This window comes from Macrobrachium nipponense, chromosome 13 (genome assembly GCF_015104395.2).
Source record: "Macrobrachium nipponense isolate FS-2020 chromosome 13, ASM1510439v2, whole genome shotgun sequence".
In the NCBI taxonomy this organism is placed as follows: domain Eukaryota; kingdom Metazoa; phylum Arthropoda; class Malacostraca; order Decapoda; family Palaemonidae; genus Macrobrachium; species Macrobrachium nipponense.
In genome coordinates, this window is record NC_087206.1 from 15,417,355 (window position 1) to 15,435,215 (window position 17,861).

General features: G+C 33.9%; 1 protein-coding gene across 1 annotated transcript; it reads right to left on the bottom strand.

Annotated features, from left to right (window-relative positions):
• Nucleotides 1–1,160: 1,160 nt before the first annotated feature.
• Nucleotides 1,161–17,124, bottom strand: LOC135225656 (COMM domain-containing protein 7-like). The gene is made up of 5 exons (XM_064264990.1): nucleotides 16,919–17,124; nucleotides 12,476–12,580; nucleotides 10,234–10,365; nucleotides 7,619–7,706; nucleotides 1,161–3,720 (listed from the first exon to the last, which is right to left on the bottom strand). The coding sequence occupies exons 1-5, from the start codon at nucleotides 17,009–17,011 to the stop codon at nucleotides 3,536–3,538; spliced, it is 603 nt and encodes a 200-aa protein (XP_064121060.1). The 5' UTR covers nucleotides 17,012–17,124; the 3' UTR covers nucleotides 1,161–3,535.
• Between the last annotated feature and the right edge of the window lie 737 nt (nucleotides 17,125–17,861).

Here is a 17,861-nt window from a genome sequence, read left to right on the forward strand (position 1 = left end):
TTACAGAAGCACTTCTGGAGGAAGATCTTCTGATTCTATCCCTTTCAAGCTTACGAACATACAAATCATAAGTCTTCCATTCATTGTCAGTCAATCTTTCACACTCTTTACACCTATCATTCATCAAACAAATATGATCTCTACATTTCGTGCATACTGTATGAGGGTCCACCGAAGCCTTCGGTAGCCTAACTTTACATTCTAGCACGCTACACACTCTAAAACTAGTTGAACTAGATCCAGACATATTTAGAGAAATCCAAAACCAAATCCAATGAAAAACCACAATCGCGTATGCCAATCCACCGAGCAAAGTCCAAAAAACCAAGAGACAATCAAATACTCAAGTGAACAAAGAGTTTATCCAAAATCCTAGGCGGAGGTACTGGAAACAGTTGTTTACAGCACCGGCGACAGAGAAAATCTGAAAAGAAGATGGGAATGGTTCCTGACACCCGCCTCCCAGCGGCGGGAATGGGTACTAACCACCTGGCCGACCACTGCGTGTGCCGGGAGTTTTGAAATTCTGTCAGACTTCGGAGAATATAGCTATATATATATATATATATCTGACAGGTAAGTGTCATGAACAAACATTCATTTCTATTCTTTATTCTATCTTTACCTAATGTTTTTTTTTATTAAATGTATTGCATGAATAAGTTTTTCAATTTACAGCATCCTTTTACCAATAGAATGCTGACCAATAGGAGAGCAGGACCTTATGGGGTGACTAGCATCAGGAACCAATGGGAGAGGGGGAGGATGGTGGCGAGTTTACTCAGTTGGCGGCGCGGGAGTTTTAAAATTGTTCTCGGTGGTCCGGGCGAATCTCGGGACTTTACAGCAACAACCTTTCCTATCTTGAAAACTTTTCGTTGTAGAGCTGTAAAATTTTTCGTATTTGCTTTCATATCTCGAGTTTTTCGTAAGTTGAGCCTTTCATATGTCGAGGTACCACTGTACTCTTCATACCTACAAAGAAATTAAGAACTCTGTTATAGTAACCCTCCATGAGTTACAGTAAAGTAATTTAAAAGTTTGTACACTGAATGGAAACAGAATAAAAGTCAAGAAACTGCAAATTTGCAATACCAACACTGTTGTAAAAAGTGATTGGACTACTGATAAATTTGTGAGGCTACAAATCAAATACTGTGCAGAGAAATACAGTATAATTAAATCCAGATTGATTAATAAAATGGTAAGAATCAATTCAACAAAAAGATAAATCATACAGTGGAATACTTATATTCGAATAAGGCTTTACTGATCAAAACTAGAATATAACCATATCCTTTGTACTATATGTACTACTATTCTTGTTGTAAGTTACAACAATAATACTGTGGTATAAATGTACAATCCCAAACATAACATTCTCTAAGCAGTATTCCATGCAAGTTAAAGCTTATAGTAGTCCTGTAAACTCTCGGACAAAATAATTTGAAAAAGCACATGTAAGCATGGATCTATGTTACACGAGGATTAGATTGCTGAAAAAGTTTTGTTTGCTTGACAATAAGGATTCTGGTAAAAATAAAAGGCAAACTCAATTAATTTATACCATACCTGAATGCTGAGTTGCAAAATGACAATAAAAACTTTGTATCCCAAATACAAAGAGGAAGCCAAGAGATGAGAAACTAGAGAATATATCAATGATTTCCTTTCCAGAACAATAACTTGCCTTTAGCTTCTGTTGAGGAACATCACCTCCTCTTACCATTTAATTTTTTAATCCAACCACTTACTAATAAAATTTACCATACCTAACATTAAATGTTAGCGTGGGATCTGTGAACTTGTGTTATCCCCAGGCCAGTAAATGCTTGAATTAGGTTTCAAATGAGTAAACCATTTAAAATCCATTCTAATACTTAATATTCCAAACCTACATCTTTTAACAACAAATTACATCGTCTATGCTAATGCTTGCAAAATTTTGGCTCCATCTAAACAATAACAGGCAGTTCCCTGGTTACGACGGGTTCAGCTTACGACGTTCCGAGGTTAAGGCGCTTTTCAATTATATTCATCAGAAATTATTTCCAGGGTTACAACGCATGTTCCAGGGTTACGACGCCTACAATGCTGATCTGGCAGAAGAAATATGACACCAAAATTGCAAAACAATCAATATTTGAAGGTTTTTTTGATGAAAAATGCAATAAGAATGTAGTTTACATAGTTCTGAATGCACCCAAAGCATTAAAAGTAAGGTTTTCTTAGGATTTTTTATGATGTTCCAGCTTACAACGATTTTCGGGTTAGAACGCGTCTCAAGAACGGAACCCCCATCGTAACCTGGGGACTGCCTGTACTAGGAGTCCATGCTACATGTATGTAAACCAATAGTTGAGGCTCTAGTCTTGCACATGAAAAATAAGTGGTGAATAACAGTGTGCCTCAATTTGCATTGTTGTTACATATAAAATCTCACAAGACTGTCTAATCAACTTATTTGTACACCCAGAGTAGTTTATTTTTATAAATTTGAGACTTTTGAACCAATTTTTTTCATACCCAAGGCACTGTGTTTCTGAATATGTTCGAACAGAAAACGCTTGGTAACATGAGTTTTGAACACTCAAAAATTCATTTGAACAAGATTAATAGCCTACCCAGCTTTATTTTGTTTGTAGTTGTGGGAAAAGACTAAGAATATTGTTTTACCTTGATCCATTGACAATCATGTAATAATAATTTTACATTTATTAGATTTTATATTCTTTTGATAAGAGCCACAATCATTTTACATACAAGTACTGGCAAAGAAAATTGATAAAATATTAAGTCACAGATTTCTTGAAACTTGATCAAAATTACTGAGGCAGGAAATTCTTGGGAAGCTGCTGTTTTAAAATCACCTAATTAAGTAAGAGAAATACAAATCATTCAGAAGAAATATGGAAGCCATGCTTCCATATATCAATCAGAATTTTTCTGTAAAAGTAACCAGAATTAAAACAAAGGCGACTTGTGTACACAAAGAGCAAAGCTGGGGTTTGAGGGGAAAATATCACAATTTTGGAATGAATGAAAGATGTTAGTTTTATGTCTTCACTGATAACCATTAACAGTACATAGAACATGTTTTACAAGAAAAACAAGACCCAGTTTACAGAGTCTTAAAATGTAACATACTTGTCATTCTTCCTGCTTACGTATCAATTTCTTCAGTATGTACTTACAGATGTCAATTTTCATGTTATAATTTTAAGCTTTCACTGAAAAATATAACAGCCATCCAAAGAATATAAAACTTAGAGACCTAATTAAACTATGTACTATATACTTTTTAATGATAACAGAAATTTCTGTTATATAACTACGATAACACTTTGTTAAGCTTTCATTAAGCATTTATCTAGTAAGAAAGCATAAATTTTTGTTCTGTAACAGTTAAATGTCAGTCTTTCCATAACTTAAATATGAATAAAGAATACTTATACATCATCACAGCATGTATACAGCACCTTAAAAACTAGACAACAGACAATATAATGAACTATGTTGTTTTGTATAAGACATATCACAAATAATTAATATATTCAAAACTTGCTTTAGCCTTTTCTAGCTGATGAAGAAAATCATAGAATTTCTCAAGTGACATTTCTATATGTCGTGAAGAAACAGAACCATCTGAAGAACGAGACAAGAGCTTTACTTGCACAAAGGTTCTCCCAGTTTCTTCTTTGATACTACTGCCAGCAACAACTGTTAAAGAAATCAAGTGATGAAGGTATGATTTCGATATATGGCTTCTTCATACACCAATACAGACACTACCCAACTTATGAACATTCACGTTACAAACATTCAGATATGAAGAAACGTGATCATAAATAAAAATTGTGTTCGGAGCGCTCCCTTTTGCCACTCATAAGTTATCATCACAATCTATTTAGGTATTATGTATTATTCGTTTTAATAACGTACTGCACTATATAGAAACGACAGATTTTTTAAGTACCGGTAATTTGTATTTTTCCTAACATACAAACCTGAGGTCTTTACATATGGGGTTTACCTTCAGCACATGTTGGAACAGGCTATTTAATTAAAAACAATATGGTTATTGGTAGTTACCCATAGCTACCGATGGTAAGGGAGGAAGCCCCGCCATCCAGTCAGTACACATGCACTTTATCTTTTGGCCCAGGTAGCAGAATGGGCTATTTATGTAAACATCTCAGGTTTATATTTAGGAATAATACAAATTACTTTAAATATTTTTCATTTGTTCCTACACGTACATATACAAACCTTCAGTCTTTACATATGGGAAACTTACTTCTTGGTGGGAGAATTATGAGCAAACCTCTCAACTGACTGGTAGTTTGCCTCACCTGTGGCCTTTCTTCCTGATTATTTAGCAAAGGAAGGAGACCCATGTCTCTGATCTGTTAAACACGTGTGATATTCAACTGCCAGACTTCTGGGTCTTTCAGATTGATGGGATGTAGCAGCACTGATTCAAAGAAAGGCTTGGATGAACCAATATTGTTAGGGACAATACAGCTGAAGATAACAAATGGGTTTGTTCATTGTCTGTTTCTCTTCCCTAGAGAGAGAGAGGGTAGGATCCGTATCTATCAATCCAAATTGAGAGGGTAGGATTTGCATCTATCAATCTAAATTGAGCTAGATTATAAATAGGATACTCAGTCATCTAGAATACCTGCATGCACAACCATCCAGCATGTGACGACTTGCTAACCATCCCTCTGCCCAGTGGAAGAGAAAGGGTATACGGTACAAGAGAAAGACAGGAAGCCAGTCCCATACACACCCTCTCTTTTGCAGCCATACACCTTAGGTGAGATGCCACCTGTTCCTCAAGAGCTGCTGGGTGAAGTAAACACCATATGTAAAGACCAAAGATTTGTATACGTTTAGGAACAAAAAGGTACTCTATGTACAGTGTACAGTACTGTATGTACTGTATTATGGTTTAGGATGAAGAAACATTCAAGTACTGTATAGACTTTGTATCATACTGTACTTAAATAGGCATGAACACCAACTTACGAATAATTCAAGATATGAATGGCCATTCAGAATGGAACTCGTTTGTATGAAGGGTAGTTTCTGTATTGTACATCAGTATATTGAACTAACTCTAACTATATAGATGTAAATAAACCAATACTGTACTCTATGTAGTACTGTATGTCATACAACAAATATAAGTTTAAATACTATATGTGTATGTAATACAGCAAAATAAGTTTAAAATTCTTTACTAATTTTCTCCATATTTTCATCCACATATGTATACAGAAAAGATAAATATTATGTAATGATTGCAAATTTTCTTATTGCCAGGCAAAATTACCATTTATACATTGTCAATTCACTGCAACTAATATCCTATACATACAGTCCTATAAGTGTAGTTCAACTTTGAAATTTGACATCAAATGCTATGAAAAATTATATTACTGGTATAAGGTATCGGAAAAATTAATCAAGTTAGTGATTTTACTCTACCATAACATTAAATCTGGAGCGAATACAGTGGCAGATGTATCAGAAAATTCTATGATAAATTTTATTCCATTAAGGATCAGTGTTGAGCCTTCTGCTGTTAGTCATGGTAATGGAATAAACACAAGAAGCATAAAAAAAGGGGCTTGCTTTATTCAAATGCCTCTGGCTAACAGCAGAATCTAAAGAGGTGCTGAATATCTTCAAGGCAAATAAATCCAATAGAGAAGAAAGGACTATAAATCAAAAGAACTAAAGCAAAATTAATGGTGAATGGACAGGAAGCACTGGAAAACATACAATCAGGAAAGTGGCTATATGGTTAATGTGAAAAGTTTGGGTGTGAACTCTACATAATGCACACCAAACAGTGTCACAAGAGGAGCTCAGGATTATAAAAAAAAACATTGATACAAGATTTTCAATGCTAAAAGTGTATTACAAGAAAATGGAGAAGAGAGGGTAGGTCTTAATAGAAGGAGAGTATTTCTATAACACTGGGGACATACTGGACTGTGAATTACAACTTGATAGATCAGTAAGGAAAGAACTGCTGCAAGGCGGAGATTGGGAGATAGTTGACCAATTATAATTGAAAATGACCCATTACTAGAAATAGGAGACATATAACAAGAATAGTCAGTGTAGGAATGAGCATTTGGGGGACTCATGAGGTATAAAGAGGCTGGAGATCTCACATATTATTGACATGCTTCACATGCTCAATGAGAAGGGATGAGAAACAGCCAGCCAGAAATAATTAGTTATGGAAGTAACACGATGAAAACCTTAAGGAAGGCCCATGAAATCATGGAAAAAGGGACAAATGAAGCTCTAGACTCGACAAGAGTTCAGGTGGATGGGTACAGAATAGATGAGAGTGGAGAGAACTCTTTTAATGCTTAACCTCAAAAAACGAAAATCTGACAAACGTTTATGATGAAAATGAATCCTGCATTTCTTTTAACAATAAGCACATTTCTTTACCAATGTTAAACAATGCCTTCAAGACACAATTAATTCTTGTTACATATTTAGTAGTTTGACCAGACTACACAGTAAATATAAATACTAGCTGAAAATAAATCGAAATAGGATAAACTTCATGAATACATAATAAAAATAAATTCAGCATTGGCACAACCTTAAGGGGCACCCAACCAGTGAATTTTGAGGAATTAACGAATTTTAGTTAATACCAGTTTCCAAATGTTTTATGTTTACATAAAAATATCTTGAAGCAATACTTATGCTAAAAAAGGTTTTTTTAGATTGGTTTACTGACAAATTTGTTCATCCTTTGTATGGCACTGTGAACCAATTTGTAAAAAGACTTGTAAAATAAGTCTGTATGGATAACTCAGGATAGGATAAAGAAAGTTAAGACACTGTTTTGGACCATTTTGTGCACATAATCATATTTTGATATGTTATTACAAAAAAGAAATTTTTTTATTTGTCCATGGACAATTTTGTTCATCGCTTGTATAGCACTGTGAACGACAAATTGGAAAAATGTAAAAAATCACTGTATGAATAATCCTAATAATCCTGGATAGGATCAAGTTTGAGGTACGTACACTGTTTTTTACTATTTTACGTGTAAACAAACATATCTTGAAACGTTATTGCTAAAAAAATTGTTTAGACTGGTTCATGGACAATTTTGTCATCACTTGTACAGCACTGTGAACACAACAAATTTTGTCATCAAAAAAATTACTTTTCGATGCAACTTTATTTTTGAAAAGTGACATCACAAATTTTTCAACTGCAAAACAAATGAACTTAGATGTTGAATTTCTAAATTTCCCCACAAGAGAATTTTCATTATTAGTTGTAGAAAAAAAAAAAGGTGAAAATTTTACGGAAATCCCTTCAATCATTAGGTAAAAACAGTCATTTACTTTAAAAAGGGACCTTATGGCAGCGGCAAAAAGACAAGTTTCTCTCCATTTGTCTATATCTTAAAAACAATATTGTCATAATAAATGTTGCGAAACTATCTATGATATTGTCATAAGAAATGTTGTGAAATTATCTAAACAGATTTTAGTATCATTGTGCATGCAAATTGCAAAGAGAATAAATCTCACTTCGACAAAGGTTAATATGATAAACTTACCTCCAAATTTCCACTGAAGGTCAATGAGTTCCTCCTTTGAATTCCCTACTGATCTATTCTTAGCTATCAATTCCTTCAAGTGGTCAAGCTGTTAAACAAAAAAACCTTATAATGTAATGCGCAAAATGAACTTCTTTACTTGTGAATAAAATGAACACCACAATTCAATATTAAGTATCAGTTATCTTTGAAATACAATACATCCAAATTCTCAGAAGCTAAAACAGATTTGTCTTGAAAATATCACATATCAATAACAAAATACTGTTATATTCCATAAATACAAATCTCACTCAAAGATAGACTGCTGCACTTGCCCGAAAAAATTAGTACCACCACATATAGTACAGTAAGTATACAAATAACCACCAATATCCAAATAAACTCTCAAACAACTGGCAAAAACTAGCTGTGTCAATACAGTAGCCATTTATTTATCAAAGAGGGATGCAAATGTTGCCTAAGTGCAAAAAGTGACTAGTGACTAGGCTAACCTAGAATATGGGCTACCTGAAAATCATAATTTATAAGCGACTCTATTAAGCACTTACAAAGTGCATGCATTTCATGCCCAATGCTTCGCATGAAGGGAATAAATCCGCAGAAAAGTTGAAACAATTCACCTCAAAACACAGCAGCAGACTTACTCCAACCCTTAAACTCTAAACACCAGCAAACTGAAGCTATGGAGTTTATCCAAATAATGGGTTAGGGGGAGGGGAGATCTTGATATATAATAAACAATTTGTGACAATGTTCTGATTCAGGTACAGAAAATAATCCAATGCACATTCTAACAAGTTTCCTGAAGGATAGCAGGCAAGATTTAAATTTTACCATGGAATAAGAAACCAGACATTTCAGGCAAACATTAGTTTGCCATTCAGCCATCAGCTGAAGAATTTAAAGATTTAAGATGTTCAAGATAACTGTCTTATGGTCAAATTCATAATTGCACTGAAACAAGCTTTACTTATCTGTGCATCCCAACAAAAACACAATCATAGGTTTTGGCTTATGGATTCAAGCACAGTAGTAAAGATATGCTTACTGATTTAGAGTGAACTGATATGACTTGCAATATAGTGAGAACTGATATGACTTGCAATCATAAAATTAAAGCTGTTTGTTTATGGCTGTTGCTGCCATACCAGTTGACCACAATGCCCAGGGAAATGAGTACTAGATGGATACTGACATTTTTGAAAGTATAGTTCAGATACGTATTCATGCCAAGTGCCAAGGGATAATTTAGCAAAGACCTTCCTGCCATGAGTAAAGCTAATCTTTTGTTGAACAACTGCAGAGACCACCCTCAAATCTTTCCAACATTTTTTGAAACCTACAGCAACCACTTTGCCTCAACAAGCTAACCCCTCATGCCAGTGGATGTCACTAACAGTGAGTTGCTTTTAAGTGCTTATATGTGTAAAGTATTTACTGTAACTTAAAGTGAAATCAGTATTCTTAAATGTATATTATAAGGCAGACATACTTTCAAAACTTAACAGCGACATAAGTGTATTACAGAAAGCCTAACTACAAGCTATGACATCTTCAAACTTCACTATGATACTGCACCTTGTTGTTAAAGTACAGTTGAGTGCAGACACTTATCATTTTTCTTTAATATCATATAATTTTCTCTATCTGTACCTCAGGACTGATAAAATAAAATAAATGTGGAATAGCACTTGCTAAATGAAACTTTTGAAGAATAGAAACCATTTATCAGTATGACTAGAATAATAAAATTAATGCATGGTCTCAGTCACAATGAAGTTTACTGTACAGTTGACCTCCGCCTGTTTATGAACTCACCTATTCGCAGATTTTTGTATGAAACATATACCAAATACTACACATTAATCGTGGAAAATTCGCCATATTCGCGGTATTTGTCATAGAGAAATATTCACTAATTACAGTATTTTCTTATCATTTTCGAGATTAAATGCATTTTTTTTTATAAAACTATTAAAATACTCAGGTATAAGCATTTTTAGAGGGTTTGTTTGTTGTTTGAACTATCAAAATTGGCATTTATAAGCAATTTTAAAGAGGTTTTAAGTAGTATTCGCAGATGTTACCTATTCTGGGGTCGACTGTATACTACTACAAGGAAACATCTTTTACTTTCTACAATATTCCTATCAGTAAACTGAAGCTATGGGGTATCCAAATAGTGAGTTGGGAGTAAGGGGGCTACTAACATAAGTCATTTGTGGTAATGATCTGATTTAGATGAAGACAATACATTATATTTTCTATCTCACTCACATTTTAACAAAACATACACTGAGGAATGCCAAACCAAACTCTACACACAACCTTAAAAAGCACATACAATCAGTCTAATGACTTTATTGGGGACAGAGTTAGCAAAGACCGTACAATTGCTGTACGGTGAATACAAAATTATGTAATGCTGTTATTAACCAGAAAGGATTCAGATTTAATTCATTTACTGAAAACCTCAACTATGGTTAACTCTTCCTATTGTGTGTTACAAAATATGTAAATAAGTGGTATGTTCATTGTGCAGGTACAAAATAATATAAGAGTAAAATGTTTACACTAATCTTAATCATTATTATAAAAATGTTAACACTTGCCTGGGATATAAGGAGATTAACCTTCTGATTTTGAAGTCCATAAGTTAACAATTCTTTTTCTAATTCTTCCTGGGTGGTCTCTTCTTGAATCAGGATTTCACAAATACAACACAAAGCTTCAGCACCTGCTAGCTAATTAAAAACAAAGATTGTACAAGAGCAATAACTTTGTAGAAGAAACAAAAATACAGCTTATAAAACCCTTATCAAAGTCTGGTAAGTTAAACAATACAAAAAACTTCAAACACACTAAGATAGCAACAAAAAATTGTATATTATGATATAATTTACATAAACAGCATCTGACCCTGAAATTTAACCTGTCCCTACCTTGAGGGCATAAGTTGTTTAAGACTTGAGTCACATACCTCTATAACATGCAAACAACCACTAAAGTGGTATTTCAAAACAAGGGGCTCTAATGACTTGAAATGGAGGAAAGTAAGAATCACTTTACTCTTAAAGGCTTTAATAAATGGAAGAATTAAAAGATTATGTACTGACAATTCAAACTACTCTAACCATGAGAACTCACAAGCATACTGCATGACATTTTGCTTCGTGTAAGATATAAGAATGATTATAAATAAAGTTTAAAGTTCACAAACACAATACAAGACTTTGAGATGTTGGTTATATAGATAAGGTAATGAATATATTCCCATGCTAAAATACCTTGAAAGGAATCCCAAGAAAATAAAAATCGATAATGAACAATTTTGCCCTTTGTATGGGGATTTCAAATTCATTTTAAACTTCATAGGGATCTTTCATTTTACTTTAACCTCAGCAGAAAACTTCATTGTAATCAGGTGCTAATCAACTAGTATATATAAAAAAGTAGTGCTTAATATTCAGTAAAACTTCCCCAACCCAAGACAATCCTCTGTCTCACCTTCTACATACAAACACAAATACACACTCATTTTTCAATTTTACTCCCTATGTTGAGAACTACTGTATAGGCATGTGCCAATAAAAGAAATTTTTCTATTCTATCATAAAATTAAAATTTTTATGAAAAATAATAAATGTTTACTGTAATCATGGCAAATCACTATTTAGAAGTTGTAAGGTGATTAGTCCTATGTTCAACTATAGTTGTTTGCGACTGAGCTCTGGAGATGCTCATCCTACATCTTTGCCATCAATGTCCTAATATTCTAAGTGTCTTATCACTAAAAGCTACAGAATATATAATGACAACTTTATGGTCGCACAGAAAGAGAGCAATGGATGGAATACCAAGAATTGCGGGTTGATTTCTTAAATTGTTAAGACCAAGGAAATTGAGTGACTTCTAGATTTTTTTATCATCCATTTTTTGTCCAAGTATTTTAGCCTATCTAAGTAATATCCAACAATGCTTCACCCCTGGAAAGGTTTATTTCTAAATCAAGATTAAAATGCCTCATTAAATGAAGGTACTGAAATTAACATAAAACAACAAGAAAAAAAACAGGGTACAGTACAGATATAAACATACAACAACCTAAACCTAAGCTAATCCCATCTAAACATAAAAACCAAAATGCAAAGACATAAGCCTTATGGATACATTCTTAACATTAAACACTAATGCGACAAAAATAATTACTCAAAAACCATGAATTGTCAAATATGCTTTAGAATTTATCATCAAACATTAGTTCCCTTATATTTTGTCTCAATAATACAATATCATCACATTTCTGACGAAGAAAAAAATTATTGCACTTATCTTCTCTCCCACTATTAAACACAACAAAAAAAAGCTGACAGTCTATCACTTGAACTCGCAATGTTTCAAGCTGTCGTTGAGCTGGAGAAAGGATTAAAACAAGAAGCTGAGCAAGTGGTTTTGTGTTCTCCCACCTCAGGAAGTATGAAAATGCAAAAGATCTAGGTCAATTTCTTGTTCTAATTCTTCCTCCAGCTCAATGACAACTAGAAAAAGGTATAACAACTTTATGAAAAAAATTAATACTATATATAGAGACAGTGCAAAAGGTGAGAGAATCAACAAGACAAAATGACAGGTCACCTAACTCAAATGAAGAAACCTGATTGGTCACCAATGACGACATGAAGAAAGGGCCCTCCTCTACCAGAAAAAGGCAATAGTCTCTGGGAATGAACTAAGTTCTTTATTCCAGATGCAACTATTGCTCAGTTACTCAGTCACACTATAAGCAATAATGTCTAATAAAATGAGAAATTATTGTTGCATCAACTTTTGAAATACTGTATACAAGTTACTTACAGTGTGATCCTTCTTTAACTGAAATTTGGAGGAAGGTGATTCCTTTTTTCTTCTCATATTTACCTCAAGGAGCTTGATACTATCATCAAAAGCTGCCAGAAAACCCTGAAAATAAACTTATATAAGTAATGATATCTATACAGTATATCAAACCTGAAATATATCAATAAGGAACTACATAACAAATGCATTTCTGCATTTCTTTCAGATATGAGAATTCTATAAATTTATAAAGAAGTAGGATTTCAAATGCTCAACACAGACCATTCATAGTATTTGTGCAACTTGTATCAAAGGAATCCAAGAACTATATGTAAACATGGATAAAATCAAAGACTTGAAAATTTTACATTTTCTTGGACTGAGAGTCCTCACGTAATTCATAAGCAAAAGCCAATATCAGTATAATTAATCCAGTACCACTAAATAGCCTACTTCTACTCAAATTCTAGTAAGAAATTATTTGCCAAGTAATTTTACTTAACTTCTGTCAAGCTATTCTCTACTTTTAGAATCTAACTGAAAAGGAGTGAAATATCATTTTAAAACAAACCTAAATTGGTTATGGCTTTAACTAGGCAAAATCCAATTTTGCAAAATCCTAAACTGGTTAGTATTATGCAAAATTGGTCTTGTCTAGGTAAAACCTTAACTTTCATTTTAGACCAGACTAGCCAGTAGTGTCCATTACACAATACAGAATGTACCCATAGGCAATTTCTGAGCATTATACATTATGTACTTTAATATTTCAATACCGTTACAACATTATCCTGGCCCACAGGCAAAGGTAACACTACAGTATGGATTTAAATATACTATGGTAATACTACTGTACTTTAAATCATAAGCTTCTTCTCAACACCATATTAAATCACACCACTCTATGAATGATGATTTTAACATCACTGTCATATGAAGAGTGAAGGGCATATTCATTATTACATTTATGAAGAATTAGAGAAACTTAATTTGTACTTATATATCTTTAGCACATTAAAACTATAAAAGGTTATATGGTTACATTCCCACGTATTTCCAGGCTCTTCTCAGTGCTAATGCAACAGGTATAAAACAGAAATTTCAAGTATGACAAGGAACAATGGTCTTTTATTTTAAGGTATTTTAGGATATATACACCCATTAGAGCTCTAATTTCAAGTATATGTACAATTTCTATAAGTTCCAAGTAATGATGAATAGTGTGCCTACTTTATTTACTTTGTTAGTAATGATGAATCGTAAGCCTATTTTATTTACTTTGTTAGTAATATACAAACAACCCTCTTAATTATTAAGTTTCACAGAACATGGAACTATTCTTGAAAATTTACAATACGCAAAATATCTACGGAGGGTTAGGAATATACACTGCCCTGCCCTCAGATCATTTGAAATGTGACACTTCAGATTAGGTTATGTACTTCTAGGCAATCAACAACTAGGTAGAAACCAGCATTCTAATTTAGTTCAAGTTAGGATGCAACCCTCTAAATACCAAAGAAACATTATTTTGGCATCTTTGGTTAAATTAGGTTGGATGCAACCTTCATTTTCATGCTTTAAACCCTCTTTTTAGCATACGCATGTGAGTAATCTTATTTGTTCACCTGCCTCCCTTATAATTTTTGCAAAGTTTACTACTATTGTTGATCTAATTCACTAACTTTCAATTTTCCCATATCTCCAATGACTGTTAGCCTGGGTATATAAGAAACAGTTAGGAAAAAATCCCCATAAAGTAGTTTGCACAAGCAATAATGGTAAAAAAAAATATATAGCTCTAAAATCAAACCTATATACTGTAGTACTATCTTAGTCTTCATGCCACTGTCACTTCATTACCAGTATCCCAACCTACATTAACAAAGATTAAGCCAAGACCAGGCCAGGCTAGTAAGTATTTACAACAATGCAACCTACTTATGGCAACTCCCAAAAAAAATTTTCTTGAATATACACATTTCTACATGAAATATTTATTCAATGTTCATCCTTTTATTCAATGTGCCACCATTTGCATACCACCACTAATAAAAACTTAGCTTTTTAGTTTTACAAACTGAGTTTGCCATGTAACTAATCCCTCCTACTACAGTGATCTGTGATGTCATTTTCATTCATGTGTACTAGTGCTGACTGCTGGCTGGGGGGATGGGTAAATGGTACCTCAGACATGGTAGAAAATATCAAATATGTATCCTTATAGAATAACGCTGTGAACCCTCAAAACAAGGCCATTCAATATATTATAAACTGGGTAAGGTTAGGTTAAAGGAACATTATGTTAGGATGTGTCAGGTGTTTCAGTAATTTTGGCAAAATCATCCTTATATCTCCATTCTCTAGTAGCTCTGTGATCTATTATGTTTCAAGTCCTACAGTATGTGATTCAAATTCAGTTCTACCCTTAGATCTGTCAGTGAACTTACTTTTAAACTTCTTATTCATTTTCCAGCTCAGGTTAAAGTTGGGTAACATGGTCACAAGCCAGTCATGTAGGACATAGTATTCTGGTTAAGGTTAGGATATGGAAGGTTAGGTTTCAATGTATCCTTTTTCAAAAATTTGTTTAACCCTGTCTACAAATATGAGCTACTAGACTCTGAGTCTCCTATCTACCCATGTTAAAGAGCAGATGAAGTTTGCATCTTAGGCCAAAAATTGGTACAGGCAGTCCCTGGGTTACGACGGGGGTTCTGTTCTTGAGACATGTCGTAAGACAAAATTGGTCGAATGCCGGAACATTGTCAAAAATCCTAAGAAAACCTTACTTTTAATGCTTTGGATGCATTGAAAACTATATAAACTGCATTCTTATTGCATTTTTCATAAAAAAAACCTTCAAATATTGATTATTTTGCATTTTTGTTGTCATATTTCATCTGCCAGATCAGTGTTGTAGGTGTCGTAACCCTGGAACATGCATCGTAACCCTGAAAATAATTTCTGATGAATATAATTGAAAAGCGCCTTAACCTCGGAACGTCGTAAGCCGAACCCGTCGTAACACGGGGACTGCCTGTAATTGTAAAAGATATTGTTTAATATACAATATAATTTTTTGCTTAAACATTATAGAAAAGGGTGTACTTAAAGATGCACTACAGTTGAGTAAAGTTAAGTACATATACTATCTTAGTTTAACCAGACCACTGAGCTGATTAACAGCTCTCCTAGGCTGGCCTGAAGGATTAGATATTTTTACATGGCTAGGAACCAACTGGCCACCTAGCAACGAGATTTACAGCTTATTATGGGATATGAAACCACATTATATTGAGAAATGAGTTTCTATCGACAGAAATATATTCCTCTGATTTCGCTATGGCCGAGCCGAGAATCGAACTTCAGACCACCAGATTGGTAGCCGAGCGCAAAACCACTCATCCAATGAGGAACTACTAAAGTTGAGATAATCTAAAAAATGTACTGAGATAATGTGAAACTACTGTCTTTTATTCATGTTTTAACATTAATCCCCAAGACCTGGTACTATACACGGTGGAAGCTCCTCAGGAAACCATGTTTATTATGTAACAGCCTCTCAAGGATGAATATAAAATTTCAAACAAGAGATAAATTTTTCATTATGTCAATATAGCCTATTTCTCAAATTAATTATCTCACCTGTACTGCATTATATACACCATTTCCTACCAATTTTAGCAGAAAAAATATATCAAATAACGACATATCAGTGCAGCTGCCTTCTTTAAATTTACCATGCTTATAACGGTAGAAATAAAGTACAACTCCGCACAGCTTATTACCTTGGAAATTGAGTTTTTCTTTAGTATTTTGGTCGACTGTAATTGACCTCAAAATTGATATGTTATTGGATGCTGGTCAACTTGGAATGCTAGTGCGAATGCGCAGTGTTATAGGGGAACTTTTGGTAAGTATCACAGCCTACTAGGTTAGGTTAGTATACCTTAGTTCTTTTTATAAAGGTTTCCTTAGCCAATCCCTTCCTGAACATATGGCTCCTATATGCATGCAACCACTCCAGGGTGGCATCATAACAATACAGGCAGTCCATGGGTTATGACGGGGGTTCCGTTCTTGAGACGCGTTGTAAGCCAAAAATCATCATAAGCTGGACTGGAACATCATCAAAAATCCTAGGAAAACTTTTACTTTTAATGCTTCAGGTGTATTGAAACCTATGTAAACTGCATTCTTATTGCATTTTTCATTGAAAAAAAAACTTCAAATATTGATTAGTATTTTGCATTTTTTGGTGTCATATTTCTTCTGGCAGATCAGCGTTGTATACTAGGTACTAGGTACCATTGAGACTACTGCCCAATACTACTCAATAAACCAAACAACTAAAATAACAAACACACTGAGTTCGCAATAGCCTAGTATGTAGGTAGGTACCTACCTGGGTAAAGGATACCTACTAGTAGCCTTAAAGCCTAGCAAGCTAGTACTTACATCACTGGTTAACTGAGCAAGTAGTTGGACATTACTCGTCAGAGAACTCTGCATATTTCTCAGCAGTCTAAACAAGACAGATTTCGTTACCATAAGACAAAGAGTATTGACAGAAATAATCACGTTCGTTGTAGGGAAAAATGATAGACAAAAGTAGGCGTTTCAAAACCACCGTTACTGAAAGCTTTCGGAAAGAAGAAGAACGCAATCCAAAAGATAAACAAACCGGAGGGTAGCGTGCTCGCAACTGTGTATGAGGCTTGAGCGTTGAAAGCCGAATAACTTAAGTTAAAAAAAAAAAAAAAAACTCAGTCTTTCGTATTCTATTAATGTACGATTTCATCAAATTCTACTAGGAACCCTGATCTAGGATACTCAGCGATAAAATTACTGCATAAAAATGACTCCGTCCACAGTATTTGATCGCGAAGTTGTCACTAAACTGTGTGACTCACTATATTCCGGGGTGTAGTTATTGCAAATTCCTTTGGTCAATGTGATTTCATCTCGCTATTTTAGCTTTCAGCTCTAAAATCCACAATTTTTATTTTGCCAGCCAATACGTATACGTATTTGGAAGGGTTTGCAAACTGGAAATACAAATGCCACACGTTAATTAATATGATCTATTACATTTGCTGAGTATCATAATGCATAGACCTAATTGTGTTCATGACCCATAGGTTTTATCTGTATCTTGATTAAGAGTCATGGCATCTGTTGTTCTCACATTCTAGTTTGGTTGCTTTCATTACTTTCTTGAGCAACCCATCCGTACTCCTCCTAAAGTCTATGCTCGACTACTACATGTTTACTCTCCCCTAGCCAGTCAGGTTATCAAAGTCGCTGTAGCCTATACATATATATAATCTGTATGTAACAGACTAATAAAAATCGGTGTAAACATATATATATATATATATATATATATATATATATGTGT

What these genes read in the sequence shown, in the direction of transcription:
- LOC135225656 (XM_064264990.1), bottom strand. Translation starts at nt 17,011, where the DNA reads ATGGTAACGAAATCTGTCTTGTTTAGACTGCTGAGAAATATGCAGAGT. An exon ending in TTGCTCAGTTAACCAGTGAT is followed by an intron (nt 12,581 to 16,918) that starts GTAAGTACTAGC and finishes GTTTATTTTCAG; the next exon opens with GGTTTTCTGGCAGCTTTTGA. An exon ending in TTAATCTCCTTATATCCCAG is followed by an intron (nt 7,707 to 10,233) that starts GCAAGTGTTAAC and finishes TTTGTTTAACAG; the next exon opens with CTTGACCACTTGAAGGAATT.